General features: G+C 45.3%; 1 protein-coding gene across 4 annotated transcripts in view; it reads right to left on the bottom strand.

The window, feature by feature from the left end:
• ERBB4 (erb-b2 receptor tyrosine kinase 4) overlaps positions 1-19,659 on the bottom strand; it is a 912,234-nt gene that overhangs the window by 248,357 nt on the left and 644,218 nt on the right. For all 4 annotated transcript variants that reach the window (XM_066626312.1, XM_066626139.1, XM_066626395.1 and 1 more), the window contains exon 5: positions 14,512-14,577. In XM_066626312.1, coding sequence (XP_066482409.1) covers positions 14,512-14,577 — 66 coding nt within the window. The remainder of the gene's footprint in view (positions 1-14,511; positions 14,578-19,659) is intronic.

Consider the following 19,659-nt stretch of genomic DNA (forward strand, 5'->3'; position numbering starts at 1 on the left):
AAAGGGCAGGAGAGATATGGGGGAACGGGGTTGAGGATCAAAGACTAGTGTTCTAGAGCAGTACTTCTCTCCACTTTCTCCCTTTCCTGCCCCTCTTTTCAATTGTGGCAGGCAGGGATGTGCCAATCCCCCACAGCTAGACTCGAGTCTAGCCCCACCCCCTGCCTCCTTTAACTCGACTCCTGCTCGAGTCTTAAAGGGCAGCCATGGGAACTCATCCAGAGCATTTCTGGGACTCCATTTTATTTGAGTGAGAGTCTTTTTGGCAAATGAGTCAGCCATGGTTCTGCAGAAAAAATGAACCTGCTGGTGGGTGTGTATGCATTCTCATTTAACACTCCCCTGATGTCCCCATTTCATCTGTAAGCAAAAGCTCTGCTGTTCTTTGAATGAGGGCAGCAGTACAGAAAAGGCCGATCTGATTGGTTTCTGTCAAACCCCAGCCATGAACCCACCCCATTCACATCATGACTCCTGATTCTACCTGGATGAATCTAGAGGGAGGGAGAAGGAGACAGCATCCCAGTTCACAAAGTGGGAGAGAACGGGCAGTGCAAGCAAAGAGATAGAAGTGGTGGACAGACGGGTGAACCCTGAAAACAAAACTTAAGCCTCCCTCCACCCCTGTCCCGCCTCCTGGAGCCAATCTACCCTCCTCTCCCCAAGTCTCTTGCTCATGTCAGTTTGAATGCAGCTTCTGGACTGCCCACAAGGTCCTTTGGAAGCCGCAAAAAAAGTAAGCAAACACATACAGAGACACCAAGTGGAGTGGCATTTTCACTTGTTTCTGAGAAAAACTCTAGAGTACTGAGTCCCTTCCAGTTTTAAAACAAACAGAAGTTGAGGACACATGAGTCACCAAAAATGCATGTTTGGTGACTTGAGTCCAAATCTTCTGAGTCGAGTTGCCCATCGCTGGTGGCAGGCAAGGAGTGTACAGGAAGGAAGAGGGGTGTCTGCAGCCATCACCTCCCACTTAATCTCTGCTTAATCTCTTATCTTTCAAAAGGCAGAGAGGACAACAGAAGGGATCTGGAGCTGCTCTAGGCCACAAATCTCAGCTCCTCTTCCTGCTTCATCCCCACCTCCCCCACCCCAATCTGTGTCTTTGGAAAGGGTAGCTGGAACCATGAGAAGAGAAAAAGTGGTCAGTAAGATGCAGGTGAACTTTGTGCAGTCTGAGGCCTCAGGTGCCTGGGTCAAGTCTGGCTAAGAAAATTTGTGAGCCAGGATTCTGAAGCCTGCATTTGTATAAACTATGTGTTTATGTTTATGAATTAAATTTTTACCACTTTTCAACAGTTCATAATATAAACAGGATTTAAAGAAACTAAAACTTTTTAAAAAGTGAAACAGCAGCTAAAAATAGCTTCCAGTAGCCATTCAAAGCATCAGACCCTATGAATTAAGAATGCCTTCCACAGGCATTCCTAAGAATGGACCAGCCAAGGAAGCATGTTCCAAAATTCGGGGGCAACCATAATGAAAGCCCTACTGCTGATAGTTGAAAACCTGGCCTCCCAAAAGGACAGAACCAGCTTGGCTTTTCTAAAAATGATCTAAAAATATAGGGTTATGTATAATGGAGAAGACTTCCCCTACGGACCAGACTGCTTAGGGCTTTCAAAGGCAAAGTCCACAACTCAGTTCTGAGTTTGGGGGGGGGGGAGATAAGCAAAGGCAATATTTCAGAATATATTCAATGTATTTCCAAATATGTACAGAATACGTGCAGTGTGTGTGTGTGTGTGTGTGTGTGTGTGTGTGTGTGTGTGTGTACACTGCCCTACAGATGGGCAGTGACTTTCTGTACCAGCTGAAGTTTCTGGACTTCAAGGGCTACCCCACCTAGCTTAAATTTCAGGTATGTCCCCCATTGTGGGCCGTATCCCATCCAACTTCCCAGCCCCAATGCAGCAGCAATGCACCCCACCCCCATCCAAGATGCCTCCATTACTGCACCCCCACCACAGGATGCAGTGCACACCCTCTTGGTACAACTGCATCAGTGCTGGAAGATGGCAAGGATTTGGCCATCTCTGTGTCTCTGATCTCATGAACTGATACCTCATTTTGACAGCCACAGCCTTCTGTACTGTTGGAACAGGGTAAGACCTGATTAAGTTAAAGTGATGAACAGGATCAATTTTTGCATCCTTTCTTAAATCTATAGCTTGCTAGGCCTGTAGGCAAACTGAATCCTTAAATCAGATATGGTTTACTTTCCCTATTTCTTTCTCAAGCCCTTGTCATCTCCCTTTACTTTTGCCCCATCTATCTTAAGAACAATTCTCATATAAGTGTTGCCACTGTTGGAAATGAATCTATAAAGGCACTGGACCCAATTACATAGAGAGCTTTTATCCTAGTGCCTGCTTCTCTTGGCAGGAATGCATGGCTGAAACTGGCACAAACGCTCACCATGCACTTGAGGCTATGTCACATGCTATGGTTGCCATGGTGCCAAAGCTTTATAGAAACACTTCCAGTTCCAGTTCCCATTTAGTAGACATAATATGACAATCAGCACTCCACTTCTAATCAGGTTCATTTGGAAATGACCTATTGACTTCAATTAACACCCAAGCAACTTGCATAGAACCAGGGAGACAGATTGTACATCCTCACCGCAAAGGTTGTGTCTCTCTGGGTAACACCTAACAACTAAATAGAAGAACCATGGAACCTGAAGTGATCAGCACTGATAGCCATTCATTGATCCTATAACATCTTTCTTCACAAGGAATCCTGATGGAAACAGACCTGGCCTGCCCTGTATCCAGCACAGAGTTTGGGCTGGAAGCAGCTCAGCCCAGGGCAAGGATAATTGAGTCCCCTTACCCCAGGTAATGATGCAGCAGCCCCAATGGGGTTACTCAGAACTTCACCGCATAAATAGGTGGTGCAGATCCAAGCTGCCCAGTGCTGCGCTGGGTCGCCTGGAAGTGGCCCAAGTGCTGGATCCTGGCCTCAACCCCGCTCGACTCTGGGCCGCCCATGGGCCCACCTACTGCACATTCGATTTCTCCCCACCCTGGAACACATCCGTTCCAACCTCCCCCTGCCCTCTCCAGAACCCTGAACCAGTCTAACATAGCCAGTACAAAATTACCTTTCCTCCAGTGCAAAGCAGCAGCTCCCCGGTAGATAAATGTTTGTTATAGCCATGCAACCCACGGGGGATTTTTTGGTTGCTGGAGATCTCTTTGGCATAAGAGGACATTTGTCCCCTTGCCCTGAAGTAAGCCCCAGCAACTGCAACAGGTCAATTTGGACCTAGACCAGTGATATCACTGGCACAAGTCTCCGTTGATCCATGGAAGCAAATCAGGCCCGGGAAGGAGGTTTGGATACAGCACACACCAGCACTGCTAGTACTGCCCCTCTTGGGCCCGATCAGCTCCCTCTCACTCCCATCACTGCCCCATTCTGCCCTCCCCCTGTTCTGTTCACCCCCACCTACCTCTGCACTGGACATACCTGCTCTGGCTTCCTGATAACCACCAGCAGGAAGGCTCCAGCCTTCAGCCACGCACTTTGGCCTTATGCTGTTGCCAAGCCCTTTACAACACACTTTTACATTAGAGAGCAGTAGCAGAATTCATGTTCCACTGCTGCAGGCCCTCATTAGGAATGGGCCGTTAATTGGACCTGCATTTTGCCACTATAACTTGATAAATTAAGACAGATATTGGTTGACATAGAACAAGAGCCACAGTTTATGAAGTTCACAAGATTAGATAGAACTGTTTGCTATATCAATAGATATGAATATGGATTAAGAGCAAATTGCATCAGGGAAGCAAGCATGCAAGCTAAATGCAGACTGATACAATTTTAGAATATTAAAATGGGAATAAAGAGGCATACACAATAACACAAAATGGCATTTGATCGTAACAACCCCCTTTTAAGCATCTGTAGTTCCCTTCCAATTTATCTCACCAATGTGCACATTTTACATATGCTTAGAACTACTCAGATCATTTTTCCCCCCCTAACATAGTAACAGAACATCAGTAGAATTACAGTTCACACATCCTATTTTGTGTGACCCTTGGAAGCTAGGATGATAATTATAATAAAATCAATTGACTTTAGAAATTGTATCAAAACCCTAACATTAATGTTTGCACCTGTGAATTAATATTATCAGTTTCCACTACTCTTTACTAGACCATACAAAAGCAGGCAAGTGATAACATATGGTATATTTGTGGTGCTGAAGATTCAGATGAAGATGATGAGATCATTTTTCTCTGGTCTCAAAAGAGAACCATCTATTGTTTCCATTTGGGAAAGGTTCATGGAATACTTCTTACAGTGGAAAAATGTGGGAGAATCAGCCTAGCCAATACTCACAAATCTACTCATTTTGATGTGGCCTCTGGCTGGCATAAATAAAAATTGGACTTGTAACCCACAGAGGGACTGTGCCAATCTCCATGAGGGCTACTACTAATCCAAACAGAACAGCAGGATCGGCATGGGCAGTGAAGAAACTGTGGCACAAATCCACATGCCAGTCAGTACTTTGTCTACAGTCTGTTTTGGCTGTACTCCTTCAGGGGAAGCTACCACCTGTGAACACTGTGACATCAGCGTTTGGGAGAATGGATCGCTGAGGTCCCACTGACCTTTTTGTTCCTAAAATTGTTAAATACAAGATTCAACTTTTCTGCCTCTGTGCCATTTGCCTGAATCCGCTCCTGCAGTTTTTCTTCCATTGACTCTGAGATTTGTGCCAAGGTTTTCCTTTCTAAGAATGCCAAAATTATGTATTCCATATTTCCCCATTTGCTCTGATTTGCCTTCTGTGTTAGAAATGGTCTACTGTGGAGAGCTTCACTGAGTTAATTTCACACTAACATCAGAATGATTGAAGCGTACCCCTACAGTCCCATGAGCGCAATGCTACTTTTCCCAGCCTACAGAAAAAAGGCAATGGGTCAACTATTACCATGCCTTGTAAAATCAATTTCTAAATTTCCCACATCTTCCATCCACTACCTCCTCAAAATGTATTACCCATCTGCCTACAAATCTTCCTTTCCTTTACTACTCAACCTCTACTTCCTCACTCAGTGCTCCTTCCAGTTCACCTTGGCAAGGTTCTTCCCTGCTCCCTTTCAGACATCCTTCTGGTATCCTTCTAGATCTAGTCTCCTTTTCTAGTCACTTTTCAAACCTCCTTTCATTTTTTTCCTTCCCGTTTGCTCCAGCCAGAAGCTTCCTCCATTCTCTAGATCTTACTCCCCTTTCTCATTTTCTTCCTTGATCTCTTGGTATCTTCTACCTTCATCTTCCCTCCCTTTATCACACAAGCAAGGATGAAAGAATGCCAGTTACAAATGGAAGGGGGGAGCCAAAGCAGGTGCCTGTGTTGTTCCCCAGATTTGTAGTCTGTATAAGTAACATGGAAAAAATGGAAAAGTAGATGAAGCTGCCAGTCAAATGATGCAGCAATTACAGAGGGTGTAAGCTATGGAACAGAAAAAGCAGTTAAGACCTAACGACTTAAATGCCATAGCAGGAAGACACAATGCCTACCTGCAGTAAGAAACAATGAAAGCAGCCCAAAGTGACTAACTGCAAAGGCTGTCACAAAAAAACCTAGTTTCCTTTTTCATTTATTTGGCAGGAAATCCTGGTGTATTAGTAAACCTTTGTATGGGAGGCCAGAGCAGTGCACATACCTTTGGCGCCCACACAAGCACAACACCTAATTTTATTTAAAATATTTACATCCTGTCTTTCCCCTCTAAAATAGTTGTTTAACAGCCCAATCCTAGCCACACTTTCCTGGGAGTAAGCCCCATTGACACTAATGGGACTTACTTCTGGGTAGACATGCATAGGATTGGGCTCTAAGGCAGCTAAATAGCCAAGGCCATGTAGGCCATGCCTTTCTTTCATTGGACTTCTCCTTTGCAGAGTTTCTCTAAGGCTGCTCAGTATTCCATGGGGAAGGTGTCTTCACAGAGGAACATCCAGTTCTCCCCCCGCCCCCGTTGTTGCAGCTGCAGCAAAATTAGAGGCACACTATCCAGCCAGGGAGAGCAGATTGGGAGCCTTCAGAGGAGCCTTCAGAGGAGCAGATTGGGAGCCTTCAGAGGGGAAAAGGGATTTAAATCCCCTTGCATCTTCATAAGCCTCCTGCTCCACAATGGGTCTCCTTGGACCTGTGCCAGCTTTTTAGCCTGTGCAGAAGAGAAAGGGAGCAGGTGGGCTTCCAATGGGGGGGGAGCATCTGGCACATCACATCGACACCAGATCTACCCCTACCATAACTTCTCCACTACTGTTCTGCCATCCCCCTACCTCCTCCTGCCTCCCCCTCCCCACCTACCTTGGTGGGTCCAGCATGCTCCGGTGGGCATGGGAAGGCTCTGACTTTATCGATAGCACTCCTGCAGTGCGCTTATCTGTGCACTGCCAGAGCACCTTTTACAGCTGCTTTGTAGGAGTGGCTAACAGCAGAACACAAGCTCTGCTGGTGGTTGGGCCCAATAGAACTGGGCCGGAAGTTAGCTTCTAGTGAACAGGGATTTAACCACTGATAAAGGAAGCAGAAGCACACCCCTTCACCTATGATGATTACAGCACATGAAAAGCTTTACATAGGGAGCACACTTCCTGTGATATCTTGGGGCAAAGCCATTGAGGGCTGATGGGGTTCACAATACCAACTCCCTGAACTGAGTCTTGAAACTGACATGTGATAGGCAGAGCCCCTTCAGTGCAACTAATTCTGGCTCAGTTCTGGTTCATTCTCATTCCGAACCAGCTGTATTTTTCAGAAGAAATTCAAAGATAGCTCTATGCACAACACAGCACGGTAATCAATTACAAAGCGAAAATGAGTGTCCCTGGTCAAGGAAGACATTTCAGAAACTTGGGATGTGCCCTGATTCCGTGCCATAGATACCCAGCATTATGTCAGCGCTACAAATAACTTCCAAGGAGCACCCTCTTAGGCCCTGGTCCTATGCAGGCTCCCTACTGGTGGCACGCACTTCCTGTACTGGTGCTGATTGCCATAAAATAGTCGGTGCCAGTTGCTAAAGGCACTCCAACAGTGTGCCACTCGGTGGGCTGCCAGCATTATCAGCGGAAAGTGCCTGAGCCTTGCCACCCACTGCAGCACTTCCCCTGCTCTGGAGCAGGTAGCTCAGCGGGAGAGGTGGGGAGCAGGAGAGTAGGGCAGGGTGTGGGAGGGTAGGGGAAGGGTGGATCATGCCCAGGAGGGGGGTAGGACGGCGCCACCAGTATCCTAGCTGGCAATAACCTAGCCCACTTCCTGAACCCAACCCCATGCCACAGATCCATAGAGACCTGCATCAGCTGTTTAGAACTAATGTGACCTTATCCAGGCTTTCACAACTGCCCCCCACCATAGGATGCTGCGGTCACCATTTTGGTGTTACTGCATTGTTGAGTTGGGGGAAAAAAAAAACAGATAGGATTGGGCTGTTAGATGTTCTGCTTTGTTATTGGGCCAATAACTGCTCTTAACTGAAACTGAACGCTTTCCACATGCACTGCCTCCGACACATTCTCGGCATCACCTGGCAGGACAAAGTTCCAAACAACACAGTCCTGGAACGTGCTGGAATCCATAGCATGTATGCACTGCTGAAACAGAGACGCCTGCGTTGGCTCGGTCATGTCGTGAGAATGGATGATGGGCGGATCCCAACGGATCTCCTCTATGGAGAACTCGTGCAAGGAAAGCGCCCTACAGGTAGACCACAGCTGCGATACAAGGACATCTGCAAGAGGGATCTGAAGGCCTTAGGAGTGGACCTCAACAAATGGGAAACCCTGGCCTCTGAGCGGCCCGCTTGGAGGCAGGCTGTGCAGCATGGCCTTTCCCAGTTTGAAGAGACACTTGGCCAACAGTCTGAGGCAAAGAGGCAAAGAAGGAAGGCCCATAGCCAGGGAGACAGGCCAGGGACAGACCGCACTTGCTCCCAGTGCGGAAGGGATTGTCACTCCCAAATTGGTCTTTTCAGCCACACTAGACGCTGTTCCAGAACCACCATTCAGAGCCACCATTCATACCATAGTCTTTCGAGACTGAAGGTTGCCAGCCATCAACTGCTCTTATGAATATGCTAGGAATGGTGGGTTGGTGTTGTTTTGGTTACATACTTCTGTGTAATTAATCACTGTAAATGTTTCCTTTAATTCTTCATTGCAGGGAATAGTAAATCTATGAAGAGGGACTGAAATGAGAAAGAGCTGAAATCAATAAGAAAGTCTTATGAACATGTGAAGTTATTAGTGCAATACAAGGATTTTAATTAAAGATGCCAATGTTTAGTTAAAATACTAGGTTCCCATAATTGATCTACAGCTGCTGGTTCAGCCTTTTCTTTCTGTCTTACCAGCTCATGCTTGCATTTCACTGCCCTTATTGACTGTTCTGTTCCTTTGATAATCTTTTCTTTTTTGGGGGGGGGGGGACAACAAAATATTAACTCTGAACATCAGATCTGAGTTTCGAGCTTGTAAAGTGGTTGGGTGATGTGTGTCCACTTATTCAAAGGCACCTGATGGTCACACAATCACATGACTTTAGGTTTACAAAGTAATTGAGTCCCTATTTGAATATTCTGTACATTTTCCCATACACACACCCCTCCACAGTGTACTAGATTTTACTCTGCTTCATGTGTGAAGCTACATACAGTTTTTCTTACTTATATGGGAGAAAACATTTTACAGAATAAATTATAAATGACAATCTAAGGGCTATGGACTCTGCTTGGGGAGTGTAGGATGGGGGCATTTAGCTTGAAAAGTTAGCATCTGCTGATGTTTAAAATTGTCAAGGGCTTTGTGAACATAAAAAGAGTGAGGGGAGGCTATTGGATTCCAATAGCTTCCAGAGGGATGCTATCTCATGCCCCACCTTTCCAGTTGCCAACCTGGAAAGGTGAGGAAAAAGTAAGGTTGCTCACCACCCAGAAAACAAACACAACAGCATGGCCAGATTTTGTGCTATCAAGCCAGTTGTCATAAAAACAAAGAATATGGCTATTCCTCTTTCTGCAGCATTTAATTCTTTATCTAGCTGTTCCCCATAGGTGAATGACAAACCAGAAATAGGTGAATGAACACTTCTCTGCCCTGATGTCCCACCATCCCTTGGCTCCATCCCCTGGATCTGCCCCCTCTTCAACCAATGTTGTTCATTTCAAGAGTTAGCCCTTAAAGAAAGTGTCAGCTTTCAACAGAACTTGACAGAAGGTAATTTTATATATGTATATTTTTATTTATTTCAGTCCATGTTGTCCCCAGATAAATTACCTTTGAAACAATGTACAGGAAGCTGCAGGAGATGAGCTCCCCTTAAATTTAGTAGAATCCCAGTTGATGCACTTACAGCGCTTGCAACTATCTTGCTGGACCTTGTCCATATCGCACAGCTAAGGCAAGAGAATGCAAACACCCTATTGGTGTTTGTTTGATAGGGGCAGAGCATCACCAGCAGTTGCCAGGGACTGGGATCTCTTCCCTCAGTATGGCTTTGCACCATCTCCCCTGCATACCAGGAGACGAGAGTTTTAGGCTACCTACTGCAGGTGAATTTAGCTGCTGCTATTTTAAATAAAGTAGCTCAGCTTAAGTCAAACCTTTGTCTCGCATGTTTACAGGTATAAACCACGTGTTTTTTCTTTTCTTATGAACATGTCAAAGAATAAAAAGGGATGACTGTAAACTAGAGGTTGGAGAAGAGTGTCAACTCACCCAAAATTTTGCCCTCCACATTTCTAGCATTTTAATGTTATGGCAGGCTAATTATGTAACATCATATTCTGAAGTGATCCTTCAAACACACTGTTTATAATTCCTTATTAATTGCCCTCTGAAGTGTGAAAAATTTCCATAGCAAATTTATGAAGATAATGAGAGAGACAAAGAATAAGACGCAGGTGCTTGTTCCAAAAAAGATTTAAAAAGAGAGAGAGAGAGAGAGAGAGAGAGAGAGAGAGAGAGAGACCACGAGAACATGGCAACTCATAAAGTCTGAGGTGGACAGTATTAATTCAAGAACAAAAGTATCCAACTGCTCTTTTCCTCATGTAATTTGAAATGAAAGATGGGGATTAAGATCTTTCCACTTTATCCTTTTTCCCCCCCAGAAAATAATTTGGATCTTAGCTTGGAAGGGGGGCTCATTAGAATATTTTCCATTCTGCAACTCCATTAAAAAATACATTAACATGCAGATGTGCCCTCAAGAGATTTGTTTCTGGAAACAAAACATGTCATTTCCCTAGGCTTGAAAGATGTTTTCATGCAGACATCTGAAAGATGTGTTTCCTTGCTTAGAGTTGGGGGGGACGGGACGGGGACAACTGGACGATGAATGAATGGTATCTCAAAATAGCATCCAGTGTACCAACATTTTAAGTGCATTCTCTGTTTCTGAGCATGTGCAACCAAAGCCCCCAAAGGGTGGCTTCAGGTTTGGCTCCTTCCCCCTCAGATAGCTCGTTGCCAAACAAAAGCCAAACAATTTCTGCCAAGATAAAGGCAAAGTATTATGAAAGAATTTTTCCCAACAAAAGGGCATCTTTTTCCCTGTCGCTTATAAAGGCACGTTTCTTAAAGATAATGAGTCATGAGGGACAACAGAAGCACGCAAAATGAACTATCACCCCTGATGAACAGGCGCTGCAAAAACAAATCCTTATAATATGACTCAAAGAAAATGACTAGAAACTATGAGAAATAGGCTATTCCAGACTAGAAACCAGGATGAACCTGCTTCAAGGAAATGCTGGCTTCACCCCTGTCGTGCATGCCTTGGTGACCTCCAGATTACAGTAACGCACTGTACATGGAGCTGGGGTTATTGCCAGAATTGCTGAGATCAGGGCCCCTGCATGTGCGCACACTGCCCCTAGCATGCCTCATCCTCCTGGTTCCTCCCCGCGTGTACTGAATATATATGCATTGCATCCCATCCAACAGTTGATCCCGACTCCCCATACGCACGTAGACTACTCCTAGCATGCTCCACCTCCGTTTTTTTTACTATCTTACTGCTTTCCTGTCACTGGGGCAAGGAGCTGGAGCTGGGCTGAGGAGGAAGGTTTGGTTCTGGACATCTGGAGGCCAAGTGGACAAGAAAATTTCCCTTCCATGCTTCCCACTGGCTAGAATTTCCTTGGCATCAGGTGGGGGAAGGAAGGAGGGACTACCCACCCAAGTACTTCCTCTTCCATTCTCAAAAGTCAGTTGGGATTGCTCCCTGGGATGCTAGAGAGCATCTGAGAGCATTTGCTGCTGCAAGACTCACAGCAGCCACAAAGTTAGTTGATTTAGGAAAATCTAAAGTCACACAACTCCATATCAACTAACTTTGAGACTGCCACTAGTCCCTCAGCAGCCAATGACGGGGCTGGGCAGATTCACTGAGGGTCCCAAGCACATGCCCTATGAGCCTGTCCTCTGAATTCAACCCTGTGTGAAGATGCTCAGACTGTTCAAAAATAACAGTTGGATCAGAATGCAATGGCAACATTATTAACTAGTACTATACCTACCACATGCAACACGTATCCTTAGGCAAGTCCCATTGGCTCCCAGTGGGGTTCTGTGTACAATTCCAGGTTCTGTTTTTGGCATTAAAGTGTTCTGAGCCCAAGGGTTCCTAAATAAGGTTACCAGATACATAGTGGGACAGAATGCCTATATCTTTAACCATTGTACAGAACATAGAATTTTGGCAGACGCAGCTTTTTAAACCATTCCATGTTGAGCTGCACCAGCCAAAATTCCCTCTTCTATGCAAAGGTTAAAGGTATAGGCACTCTTTGTATCTGGTAACCCTATTCCTAAAGTTTGATTGCTTATTATGCCTTTGTTTAAGACCTGGGTGTGTTCCTTCTGAGCCACCCGAGATAGATCTCTGGCTTCTGTAAGTGGCTTCTGTAAGTGAAAGAAGATTGCATAAAAGAAGCGACAACTGTGTCAAATGTGTACCAGCACTGGACATTTGCACTGTTTCTTTTTATATCCCTGACATTTCTGTAATGATATATGTATATTTATATTAGATATGTGTGTGTGTGTGTGTGTGTGTGTGTGTGTGTGTGTAATATATATATAAATGCAAAGGCAGGGTTAAGTCAGGGATAAGAGGCTTCGGATATATAACAGAGGAGTTGTTGCCCAATTATAGTGGAATGCAAATAGTTGGGATAGGAAAAAAAAAAAAAAAACAGATGTGGATGTCCAGGGATGCCAATGACCAGGACGCATTTGACCAGGACACCATTGCCCAGGAAGGATTGTCCAGGTACCACCCCTATATTCTGGAACTTCCTTCTTAGAGATGCCTATCCCCTTTTAAGTAATGGGTTAAAGCTCTGTTTAATGTGAGGATCAGTGTTCCCTCTATTTTTTGTTGTTGTTGACTGAGTGGAATGCTATAGTGACTGTGCAGGCATGGGACATGGCTCAACAACAATGCCAACACCAAGCTTGGCAGCCATGGAACTATGAGCTGCACAGGGCTTCAATTTGAGCTGCCCAGCCACATAGCTTATAGCGAAGGTTGCTCAAGACCCATCTTGGTTTGAACCTTGAAAAAGATAGGACCTTCTCAGACAAGGAGGATCAGGACTTCACTGTTGGATCCAGCACAGACAGAAACCAGTGGAAATCAATACCATTGGAGAACCAGCTTGAAGCTGCCAACCTGAAGACCCACTAACCAGGAGGGTGTGATGCCCCACAACTGAACATTACTCCAGCTCCAGACTCTCCACTATCACGCCCAGGACCTCAGATGCAGAGACAGCAACAGACGTGTGCCAAAGCCCAGAACCTGAAATGAAGCATCTATCTCAGGGTGCAATCTTAACCAACTTTCCAGCACTGGCATAGCTGCTTCAGCGGGGCATGTGCTACATCCTGCAGTTGGGGGGCAGTCATGGAGGCCTCCTCCAGCTAAGGCAATGCTTATTTTCTTACCTCGGAGCTGCATTGCCCTTATGTCAGTGCTGGAAAGTGGGTTAGGATTACGCCCTCAGTGTTCTTCAACCTTGGAGTTGGGACCTCAATGGGGTCGTGTCAACTTACAGGAATAAAAAAGACTGAAGACCACTGGACTAGAGCACCACCAGGTTAAAAGGAGAGGCTTCTGGTATACCCCTTCAGGTACCAGGAGATTGTGTCCCAGTCCTGCTCAGGTTCTTAGCTTTCACTAGTTCTAGGCTTAATTGTAACTTTTCATGGTCTTTCTAATAAGAATATTTGGTCACCAAGGGCATTGGGAGGGCATTAGGTGGAGGGCATTACAAGGGGGTGGGGGTGGGAGGTTAAGGTCCTTGGAGGAGGTGTGGGATCAATATTGGGGTCCCCAGTCTCATACTTTATGTACACAATGGGGCCGTTGTATGAAAAAGTTTGAAGACCACAGATCTACCTGTTAACTTGAGGTTTTTCCTACTTGGGAGGGGGAAACAAGAACAAATGTATACTCTAGATCAGGGTCTTGCTGGCAGGAAGAGGTGGAACAACAAGGTCTATTAACTACTAATTCAAAATCTAGTGATTGCTGGCAATGTGCCTATGGTGAATTATGAAATGCTTTAAAAACAACACTGCATGTTTAAATTACCATGCTAAAATACACCATTATGATTTTAATAACACTTGTGACTCTTAACTATCAATAAAATGAGATATTGTGTTAAAACGCAGCCAATACGGAGTCTTTCTTTGACAGAACAAATTATTGCAACAGGAGGACAACAAAAAATTGGTAGCACAGAACAGACTGAAGTTTGGAAGTCCAGAAGGCAGGCTGAGATGAGAGGAGGCAGAACAACTCTTCAGGGATCAAAGGACAATCAGAATGAGCTCGTGTCAGCAAAGACGATTTAGACTGGATGTAGGGAAATACTTGCTAACTGCAAGAATGAGAGAGCAGGGCAACAAGTTGCCCAAGGAGCTGTGGGAATCTCACTGTTAAGAAATTTTAACTGATGCATTCACAGACCAGTCCAGTCCTTCCCCTACATTGCTCAACAGTCTTCCCTGCTCTGGCTTCCCCAAAGTGCCTGAGTGTGCAGCCCTCTGAAGCTGCATAATCTGAGAGAGGACAACCAAGCAGCTCCTTCTACTGCTTCTTCCACCCACCTGGCTTTTTCTGGATCTTCCATTCCCACTGGGATGGCATATCAGCCATTGCTTCAAGTTGCAAATAAGCCTGGGCCACTCCTGCATGGGGTGCAATTCAGATGTGATTCAGAATTGCAGAATGCAATTCTGTGCTACTACCCATTCCACCAACCGATCGCCATATTATTCTGCTGCATGTGCAGATCAGGTTACAGTGACTTTCTGCAATCGTCAATAAGAAAACTCGAGAGGTCATTACCGTCTGAGGGTTGTTGTCAACAGGCAAGCAACATGAGCAGAGGGACATTTTAAATCTCTCCCCTCCTCCCATTTCATCTGCAATATTCCTGAATCAAATGTACTTACAGCTCTGGCACTGATCCGCTGATGGTCCCCAACAACGGTTTGCACAGGACTTGTGACAATGTCCACCTTCAAGGAAAAGAGAGACAAAATAAAAATGGTGATTCAGGAGGTGATTCTTCATAGGGCCTTGAAGGGCTCTCTGCAGGAAACAACTACTGTGGTTTTATGAGAATATTATGCCTTGCCACAATGAAAAAATTGGTGATAAAAGGTCTTCTTAGAAAGCCAGCACCAAATTTCAAATGTATATGGATTGGAGGCTATTTATAGTAGAGCTTGGCATCCTAACAGTCCTAGTTTTTGTTAGATTGCAACTCTACAAACTGAACTGTGTAATTCCTGGAATCCTTTTCCAGGTCCTCCCTTCTATGAACTTCCTGAGCGCCAGCGAGGGTCCTGCAAGAGCAAGGCTTTTTACAAGTACATAAAAATGAATGTGGCTTATGGATATGTTCTTAAAAGACCCCAAGGAAATAAACATAATGGCATACACAGGCTGCCTGAATGAAGTCTACGGATTCTTATTACCAATTAATGCAATATTGCCTAGATTCTTCTGGGCACCATCTACTAAGCGCTGCTGATGCACAGCCTCTGAGTTTTCCCACGGAAACAACTCTTTAAAATCAATTTTTGTTCTTTATCATGTAATGCTTGGTGAAAATCACAGGGAATTACCTTTCTTCAGTTCTTGATTAAAAACTCATTTCATTTAATTGGAATGTCATCATGAATGGGTTAATGCCCATAATACATTGGTAGTGTCGCTTCCAGCCTATTAGACATGTTTATGTTGCAATGCCCCATGCTTTTAAATCAATGGCAGGGAAAGAAATACTATATAGTTCTGCAGTACAGATTTCAAAAAGTGAATATCCGCTGTCATCAAACCCCTCCTTGGAGTGTCAGGGGCTTTGAGAGACCTCAAAAAATATTAAATGGGGAGACTATACATACATGAAACATCTTGTTCTGTATTCAAGTTCATTAGGAACCTGTGAGGTCAGTGGCATCTCTAGGGTTGGTGTCACCCAGTACAGTGATGTTGTCATCCCCATGGACGACATCTGCCCCCAGGGTTCTGGGTATGCCCAATTTGCCTGCTGGCCATCTCCCATCCACCTGTTGGATAGAACTGCTCGTGGAGAGTGAAAGAACAAGGCTGGGCTGAGAGGGAGGCCCTGTCTACCAGATGGTTAGACCTGGACTCTGCCTCAGGAACCCTGGTAGACCTGGGCTCTGGATACAGGTAGACCTATGCTTGCAGAGCTTTTGGTGACACTCCCTGATGGTGTCACCCAGTGTGGTCAGCACTCCCTGCACCCCCTAGTGACTCACTGTGTGAGGTGATTCACTGATGGGAGCTACTTGCAGTTACTATGAAGTGAGCAAAGGGGACACTAAAAGCATGTTCCTGTCAGACACTATTGGGAGGCAGCAATGGAGACTGGAGGCACCTCACTCAGCACCATACAAGGAGACAGTTACTGATCGGCTGGCAGCCCTTGCTGCTCTCAGCAGCCCACACCATAACTTTACAGGCCTCAGATCAATGCTTGTACTGTCACACCTCATGTCTCCACTATTGCTTCCTGATAGTTTCTAGATAGGACAGTTTTCTTCCCCTTTCCCAGCCCACACTCCCAATCACTCTGTAGACACAAGCAGGGAAGTTCCACTAGTTTCACCAGCAGCTGCTGCCCAAACCCTCTAATTTAATCATCTACTATAGCAGTGGTTCTCAAACTGGTGGGTCATGACCTTTCCCTTTAAGGGGCGGGGGAAGGGGAGGAAGGCAGCGACACGATCCCCAGGATTGCGTCACTAAGAGGGGGCGAGGGGGAGTGGTTTGCACTTACTTCAAGAAGGCAGGCTGCAGGAGGTGCGGGGCGCAAAGCACTTCCGTTTTGCAGGTGCTTTGTGCCTGCTTTTAGTGAACGTTCCAAGCCTCGGGGAGCGCTCTGTAGGGCTGCACAGGGCTCCCCGCACCTCCTGCAGCCTGCTGCAGCCCTGCCTTCTTGAAGTAAGTGCAAACCACTCCCCTTAGCCCCCCTTAGCGACGTGATCCTGGGGATTGTATCACTGCCCTAGCCCCTCCCCCAGAAGAACTCAATTAGGGAGTAAAACTCCCTCAAAATTTGAGAACCTCGGATCTATAGCCTTCCACTTGCACACTGCCACAAAGTTTTGATAGAATTGTTCACCGCATGAATATAAACTTCTCCTTTCCTCATTCTGTCTGCTTGCTCGGTTCTATGTGTTTTGAGTTCTTGGTGCTCCCACCTCAAACTTTCCAACAATTCTCCTGCCTTGTCTCTGTACATCCATAAAACAGTCACAGAAAGAACATGGAAGTGAGATTACGCCAGAGTTTAAAAGCACATGCACGTGTTTCCCTGCCCCTCTTTCCATAAGTGATGAAGGAACTGCGATGAAATCTTCCACAAAGAATCTCATCCCCCTGTGACCCATGACCATGTGTCATGTCAAAAAGGGGGGTGAGCCTTATGCTGAACAAAAAGTCTTAACAGGGACTGGACTCTGGGACGCAGGGGAAAAAAGGATCACAGATCTCCTTTGATATATTTGAATCATTACTTACCGACCAGTCCAATGCTTCCTAATGCCCAGGGCTGCAGTGGCACCAAAATGGCGACTGCTGCATCCAGCCGGGCTGAAAAGCAGCACCAAGTCTCCTTGGGATAAGGGAGCTTACACTCCCTTCCCCATGTAAGACGCAGGTGGCCCCAATGGGTCTCCTTGGATCTGCACCCACTATTGGACACTGGTGATTGAGCTCCAGTGCCAGCCTGGCGGTAATTGTCGCAGGCATGCTTTATCGCACAATTGCGACACTGAGCACCGGTGCTGCGTAGGCATGGGCCCGATAGGAGAGGGCCCTTAGGCAGCAACTTGAAACATGGTTACAAGGGAGTGTTGTAAAATGCAGAGAGGGATTTACGTCTTAGTAAACATGTATAAGACTGCAACATCAGATTTTATTTCTGTTCAGGAAAGGACGACAATGTAATATTGGACAACACTGACTAGCTAAATAGATATATAACATTTTCTTCTGCTATGAATTTTGGCTGTGAGGCTGCTCAGTTCAGCTAATTAAGTACAAATCTGGTTTTAAGCTTCTCAGCCCAGTGGAAGAAGTTATGTTGCTAAATAGGCCTAGAGCCAGTGGGTCACTGGAACCGTATTCTGAAGCTGGATTTCACCAATTTGTGCCACTGACACAATATTGACAGATTCTACTGATTATGTTGTACAGTAATTACACGTGTATGCCAACTACCTCATTAAAAGCATCAGCTCCTTGATGCAACAATGTTCATTTAAGGCAATTACGCCTGGGAAACACAGTTGCTGACATCAGCATATCATTCCCTGTCACTGCCTGGCATCTGTTTATTAAGGACCACAACATGCATTATAGCTGTGTAACGCAAGCTCATTCTGGTTGACAAGATGGGAGCTCCATCTGGCACAAACAGTAGAGCTTTCACCCATAATGATGACTATGATTAGGAAAAGTCTACCAAAGCTCTGTGCAGAAAGCTAGCAAACACCAAATTGTCTTAGAGACGAGCAGAGAATTTAATGAGGGACCAGGAAGCAACAGGCACTTCTGACTTGCGCAAGACACTCAATAAAGACCAGTAGTGGACTAGATGTGAATGAATGAAAATGAGCAGTGTTACACCAATGTAAGATTCTGCTCAAATCTTTTCCAGCTCATATACAACTCAGGGCACAATCCTAACCAAGTCGACTCAGAAGTAAGTCCTATTTTGTTCAATGGGGCTTACTCTCTGGAAAGTGAGGATCACAGCCTTACTCTATCAAAGAAGTGTAGTAGTCTCTAACCCAAATGAGGGGGAAAAATCAGAAGATATATGGCTGGCAGGAACATCAGTCAGTTTGTGCATTTTCATAAATTAATTGCCTTGAATAACAATTGGTTTTTGTTTATCTAAAGTATTTTAAGAGACACCCGGCTTTCTCCGAGCTTCAATGCGGTTCCCAATAGAAATTAAAAACACACTAAGAACAAGTGCCATAAAAGCAAAACCAGCAGAGTATACATCACCCCAAAAGTATACAGAGTATACATCACCCCAAAGTATACATCAAACCAGATATATGTATACAGAGTATATATCACCCCCCAAAAAACCATCACTCCAAAAGCAAAGAGAGAGATAAAAAATACAGCATGGTCATTAATAGTCAGAGGTGCCCTGCTGAAACAAGAGTGTCTTCAGACCCCCCCTCCCCCCAAAAAAATAATAAGTGGGAAGGAGCCCAACAAACCTGCTGTGGGAGTGGGTTCCACAGGAAGGAGTGGATCACTGATAAGACCCTCTTGCACGTTGCTACAAACTGCACCTTAATATTAGTGGGTCATGCCATAAGATCTTAGGGAATGAATAGACTCATGTGGAGGAAGGTAGCTTTGACAACTTAATTCTAAACCCCCCCCCCCCGCAACCAGTCCATAGCATGCAGCTGCACCAGTGCATCATGTTCTGCATGCTATAGTGTGTGTGTGGGGGGGGGGGGAATCACATGGCAAGCGAGAGCAAGTCCACTGGCGTTCTAGATCAGAGCAAGTCCAATGGTGATTAGATTAGAGCAGGGGTGTCAAAGTCATTTCATACAGAGGGCCACATAGCATTTATGATGCCTGCTTGAGGGCCGGAAATGATGTCATTAAGCAAGAAGTGATGTCATTAAACAGGTCATAACCAAAAATAAACACTTTTTTTCTCACGTAGAAACTCATTAGCTGCAAATAACAAAAGAAAATATGCAAATCTTGATCATATTTCAAGATATAGGAGAGCTCAATTTTCATGGGGGCTGCTCTTTCAGCAGTAGCACCTCAGCACTACTCAGCAGCTGAAAGCCTGAGGGCCAAATAAAAAGCTTCCGCGGGCCGCATCCGGCCCCCTGGCCTTATGTTTGACACCCCTGGATTAGAGCAACTCTAACAGTGTTAGAGAAATAAACTGAAGTGGCCACCTAAAAGTCCTTGGATAAAGGAGATGAATAATGTTTCAGAAGTCACCATGGATGATCCCATGACCAACACATTTTCCTAAACTCAAGTGTCCTCAAATTTTCAAAGTCACCCCA

The sequence above is a fragment of the Tiliqua scincoides genome, chromosome 1 (genome assembly GCF_035046505.1).
Source record: "Tiliqua scincoides isolate rTilSci1 chromosome 1, rTilSci1.hap2, whole genome shotgun sequence".
Taxonomy (NCBI): domain Eukaryota; kingdom Metazoa; phylum Chordata; class Lepidosauria; order Squamata; family Scincidae; genus Tiliqua; species Tiliqua scincoides.